Below are 6154 nucleotides of genomic sequence, written 5' to 3'. Positions count from 1 at the left end.
ATGCATTTCCTAGTGATCACCAAATATAGCTCTGACATAGCAGAGCATAGCGCAGCGCTGCACAAATTTTAGCGGTGCACTCACATGAGTCTGAGTCATATGTCTAGCAAGTTTGGTTGAAATGTGTTGATGCGTTTCTGAGTGATAGTGGAACATAGCAAGTTTGGTTGAAATGTCTCCATGCATTTCCTAATGATGGCATACATACCTGCATACATCCAAATATAGCCCTGACATATAGCAAAGCGCTGTACAAAGATGACTGGTGCCCTCTGGTACACGAGTCTCAGTCATATGTATGGCAAGTTTGGTTGAAATGTCTCCATGCATTTTCGAGTGATGGTGGAACATACACACACACACACATACATACGTACAATTTTTTATATATATATAAAAATATTTATATTAACCAAAGAAATTTAACAAGGTGTTTGTTTTAAACAGCTAGGATTCAAAGGAAGAGAGTTGAATGATCAAATTTTGATGCTAGCTGCCATTCATTCTCAAAGTAAACTAATACTTGATGTTACGGGAGAGTGTATAGAGGACAGTGGTGGGGAGAAGGTGGAAATTGCAGCAAAAGCAATTCCCTTTTTTAATACCTTCTAGGCAGTTTATTTTTTTTTACTGCAGTTGGCTTTTATTAAGGGCTTATAACTGCTTGAGGCAACACCTGAAGCGCTGTCCCTCAATAACAGTGATATTTTTTTCTGGGCCTATGTTAAAATAATTTCCCAGGGTCTATGTTAGCAGGATGAAACAAAACAAAAAATTAGGTATCTTGTCTTGTACTATTGATTCTTGGCTTGCTGCCCAATTTAAATAGGATTTTTAATGTTGTATGAAAGCCAGGGACAAAGATAGACATTAATGGGACATTTCATACTATTTACTTTCACAAGATTTCAAATAAAAGTTAACAAAACAAATTTTCTTTACACATACAGTATGTAAAGAAAATGTATGTGTTTTGGGTACTTTAAATTCAACTAAATATTGTGAATTGCGATTTTATTCTTCTTCATTGCACATGTTTGTTGCATTTATTGAGATACTATTAGTGTGCCTAATACAGGGATTCAGGCAGTAAAGTGTATTGTTATAAAGTAGCCATGAGTATTTCTGAAGGTGCACTTTCTTGATGGTGATATGTTCATTGAGCACTTTTATAGATCCCTGGGTATACTTGTAGCATTTGGTCTATTGCTTTCTGGGAGGTATAACATTCTGTAAAGCTTATTTCTGAGAAACCATTTTTTACATTGTCTAATTAAACTGCTAGACACTGCAGAATTGATCTTTTGAACAAGCCCAATGAGAATATATTTTTACAAAGCAGTGTATATTGGAAGAGCCCTTCCTTTTAAGAACCCTGGCCACTTGTTTTCATGATGAGATTTCAGGATGAGGAAAAATATAGTGTTTGGAAATTTTACACAGGAGACAAAAGGCTATTTCATATATTTATGCCATACGAACATTTTTTGTAAAACTAAAAAAAAAAATCTAAAAACCATTTAATTCTATCAATGGGCATACATCAAATTTTTTTTTTAAGCAAAACTTGGTTTTCGTGGGTAAATAAAAAATTAGTTTGGTCCTCAGGACTTTTTTGAAGCACATAAGACTTTATTGTAAATGGGTGTTCCATCTTAACTAAAAAGCACTCTCTTCTTCAGACTGCGTGTATTGTGTTAAGAACTGTCCAGTATCTAGTTAAGAACTCTGAAAACACTTGTGTTTTGTGGAGCATTGCATTAGCAACAGGCAGTAAAGCATCTTAAAGCATGAACATTTGGATCTGTTTTAAATGCATACCACCTTAACACCTAAACAGAGGTACAGTGCATTAACAATCATTGCAAGTGGTGTGTGTCGGTATAAATGAAGCCTCAATCACAAATGTCACCTGCCTACTCAGTGCTGAATGACTATGCCTCCTAATAGCTTGCCCTGCAGGAAGATTTATGTTAATTCACTACCTCCCCAGCAAGGAGTCTAATCTGAGCAAGTTCTGGTGTCTAAGCTTACTTTAGTTGACAATGTCACATTCCCATCCATTCACAAAAGTATTTTTACTTGATATTTGACCTTTCAGGAGGCACTATTATTTTGCCCTTAATAGGGTGGTGGGATGCATTCAGAAGCAATGTCACTAACTAAAATGGAATGCCCATTTGTGAATGTGATACAAATGCAAAGCACACAAATACAGATCAGCTTTTGTTGTTTCAGCCATGTTAGCTCGCATAGGTGTGCTACTTCCTGATTTTATTCTGTCCTTTCAAACTAGACTTGAGGAGAATTATATTTTGGAGATTAAAAAACATAAGAGCGAAGCTGAGGCACTAAGAGCACGGATGTCTGAGATGGAAAAGGAAATTAATTACCTGAATACTGAACTTGAAGCCCAAAAAGAAGCAAACACTAGAGCTCCAACTGCAACAATGAAAAATCTTGTGGAACGTCTGAAGAGCCAAGTAGCCCACAAGGAAAAACAGCAGAAGGTATTTTCTCTTGTTCGGTTATAAATTGTCATTTCTGTAAAACAACGTTTTAATGCTGAAGAGTGAGGCTGCATTTGAAACAAAATAAAATACAGTCAGTATTTGACCTAGCACAGCATGCACCTTTTTTCAGTTTTTATTCCTGGTTTGCTTTTACAGTTTTCTTGATGTCCCATAGCGACTGTTCCGGAGTAAAATGAAAGTTAATGCCAAAATGTTTTCCTCCATGTTCTGCAATTCTTACCCCTAATAAGCATTTATAACCTTTTACATAACTGTAGTAAGTTCTTTTGATATATTAGACCTTAAATATTGCAAAAAGAAAAAATGTCAACTTCTGCCTCACCAACAGTGTTCAGTGTAGGTGAAATCTTGTAACATTAGTGCCTTTACCTATTTCCCTCTGCACATTTGGTAAACAGACTGCTACTTTTACTCACTCCTTATTGGTTGAAAAAACATTCCTTTTTTTTCCCCCGCTCCACACACTGTCCCTGTAAGGTCTGGGACAAGCTCATTCTGTAGGGTTGCCTCTACTTTCTAGAGTGAGGGGACATTTGTTATCCTTTGCAGTCACCTAAACCTTTCTACAGGTGGTATCCACAAATACAAGCAGAAGTTTTCTCTATACCTTCTCCTTGTTTGCTAATAAATTAGGTAAAACAGGCAGGCTGGATGTGAGAAGTATCCACTGAACCCTCTTAGACCCTCTAGAAAAGTAATTTCCCCAGTTTCTACTGCAAAATGTCTTTGTTTCCAAATTAAAACAAAGTCAGCTACAATTTAAATCTCAAAGCTCCAAAACTTTTCATTTCAGCCAAAAAAACTCTTCATGGAATTCACCTGATCTGTTATCACATTTCTGATATCACATTCCTTTATCAGGGAAACACACTATCTTCTGTTGACATCAAAAATGCTCAACCATATGTCACCGCTTTCTACAGTTTGCACTGGGGCCCCTACACTACCAGTTTGTGTCCACTTTGCGTCATTCACCATGGTGCTGGCCCCTGTGTTAGCTCTGACTCCCTCTTGTGGAATCACAGGAAAAAAAATACAGTAACGCAGGCTTGCGCAAGGAAACGTGTGAAAGACATTAGCTGCCATGTAATGATTTTTGAAGTTTGGGATCTTATGTAGTACTTTGTTTTTCTTGCCCAATATTTAGCTGTATATTATAACATTTTACCATTTGGCTACCTTGCTTGTTAAAACATCTCCTTTTAAACTTCAGAATGTGTTTTATTATCTTTTTTTCCCAGGCTTTAAGTAAAGCTCTTCTGGCTCTTCGGGCAGAAATGACTGCTCATGCTGAACAGCAGATTATTTCTGCTGCAGCACAAAAGGAGGAAAATTTAAACATTCAGCAAATTGTTGACAGACAGACCAAAGATTTAAAGGTGAGAATGGTGACGTTTATTTCTACATATTTCCAGCTACATCATGCATGGATGGTCAGGCATATAGCCTAGTATGCTGCTTCTGAAATTATTGTGCAAGTGTGAGTTACATATTATTACAATGTTGTGCATGTTTTGAGGATCAACAACTCAACTAATATGGCCTTAGTCTCTTGATTACCTAGACATGCAAAGTGTGCACTTTTCAGTTTAGCCAATTTAGATTTGTAAAGCTGATTTAAAGTATATGTTTAGCCAAAAGTTAAACAGTTAAAACTGCAGGAGAAGACCAGTGTAATGTACAGCACAGCGTACATTTTGCAGCATGAAGGTTTAGGCAATGTATTGCACCTTTAACTTCTGCTTAGCAGGTACAGAATTAAGAACTATCATCTGTACATGTGATAGAAAGTAAGCTGCATTACTTGTGTTTACTTTAGCAAAAATATGTCATTTTGGTGTTTGTAAATGTTTATTTAAACCCAACTTTGGTGTCAGCAAAGGTCCACATAAACTTCATTGTTTGTATTAGGGAAGAGATCCACTGTTTTAATATTTGCTTGTTGAGACCTATTCATTTAGATACAGTAGAACCACTAGAGCACCACTTTCATTCAGAATACATTTGGCTGGTTGCATGCCAGCACTAGAAATAACTATTAGGCATCACTACAGGTGAAATTGTTAGATGTACCACTGGAGCTGTCACTGTGAGCTTCCAAGCAAAGGGCCTATCTACATACTGATAGTTGAAGACACATGGACATCTGCCATTGATATCTCTGCAGACAAGTTATTTGTTCTGTCCATGATTACCAAGTGATCTCACTCTGAGAGTTGCATTTAATTTACACTACAGAGAATGTAATGGATGATATTTACAGTTTAATAGCCAGTTTTTAATATCCTTTTAACTTTTTGTGCATTCATGAGGCACATTTTCCTGCTGGCATTTTTGAAAATTATTCAATGATCCCACTTGGTATTTATATAATATTTTGCCACTTGACATGGTATTGATCTTTAAATCAATAAGGTAGTGTAAGGTAGCAAACATGGAAAGCATTTCAGTAACCTATGTAGTCTGGCTTGTTTTATTGATATTCCTTTTGTGGATACAAGAGTTAAATAATTCATTTGAAGCAAATTCTCTCATTAAGCATCTCCTTGCAAATGATGTCCCCTGGTGCTTGGGTTGGTTGCAAATGAAAATTGTTACATTATCCTTTCTTAACTTAAAAGCTGATTACAGAGTTTTAATCCGAAACCTAATTCCTTTGTGGTATTTTAAGTAGGCAAATTTAATTGTGAAGAGACATGATATTATCGTTACAGGCACGGATTGAAGATTCAAATGAGCAACAACTAAAGCTTAAAGAGGCCCTGAAAACTAGCAAGGCTAGAGAGAATAACCTCACTGAAGACCTTGAAAACCTAAACCAGGAGTTGCGAGCAAAGCAGAAAACACTTAATAGGCTGCAGAAGGAAAAAGATGACATAGAAAAGGAGAATGAGGAACTGAAAAAAAGGGCGAAGCGTTTAATGGGTAGCGTACAGGTAAATGTCACTGTTCTTGTGTATTACCTTCAGAGCAGGCAACAATAATGGGTGACCGTAAAAAAAAATAAAAAAATAAAAAAAAAGATCTGTATTAATAAAGAAAATTGGGCAATGTTTGTAGCAGTGGAAAGCTTCCTTATAAAGCTAGGATGTTTTACTGGTTTCCTTCAGCATGTTGAAAAATATGATTGCGTATGAAGAATCATTGTTTTTTCAAGAGATAACAAGACTATTTTTTACCAAAAAAAGAATATTTGCCTAAATCTGGGCTGAAGTGTGAGAAATTGTGGCAGGTGAGTGGTAGTTTAGACAACAATTGGAATTATTGTGACTAAAATTATCAGAAGATCCATAACAGATCTTTCAATGTCCTCTTGGTGTCATCAGTTAATGTCCTCTTGTGTGTAACAAACTCTTCAGATTAACAATAAATGACATGTTCATTGAACATGTTACATCACAGCGCCATCTAGTGGTAGTTATTAACTATGCTCAAAAGGTCATTTTAAATACAACTCAGAAAAGCTCAAGTTTTTGTTCTTGTATTAAAAACAGCTCACTATGGATAAATGCATTCTCTTTATTTTACTGGCATTTCTATTCATCAGTCATGTCCACATTTTGTGCCCTAGGTTTATATTTGAGTCAGATAAAAATACCTTGGTTTATATTTGAGTACAG

At 36.0% G+C, this 6154-nt stretch overlaps 1 protein-coding gene across 1 annotated transcript in view; it reads left to right on the top strand.

Moving 5' to 3' along the window:
* CEP290 (centrosomal protein 290) overlaps window positions 1-6154 on the top strand; it is a gene marked incomplete in the record, with an annotated part of 79370 nt that overhangs the window by 41993 nt on the left and 31223 nt on the right. Inside the window, 3 exon segments of the mRNA XM_072401222.1 lie at window positions 2297-2510; window positions 3776-3913; window positions 5249-5470. Coding sequence (XP_072257323.1) covers window positions 2297-2510; window positions 3776-3913; window positions 5249-5470 — 574 coding nt within the window.

The sequence above is a fragment of the Pyxicephalus adspersus genome, chromosome 2 (assembly GCF_032062135.1).
Source record: "Pyxicephalus adspersus chromosome 2, UCB_Pads_2.0, whole genome shotgun sequence".
Classification (NCBI taxonomy): domain Eukaryota; kingdom Metazoa; phylum Chordata; class Amphibia; order Anura; family Pyxicephalidae; genus Pyxicephalus; species Pyxicephalus adspersus.
This window is presented reverse-complemented; position numbering and strand designations above follow the sequence as displayed.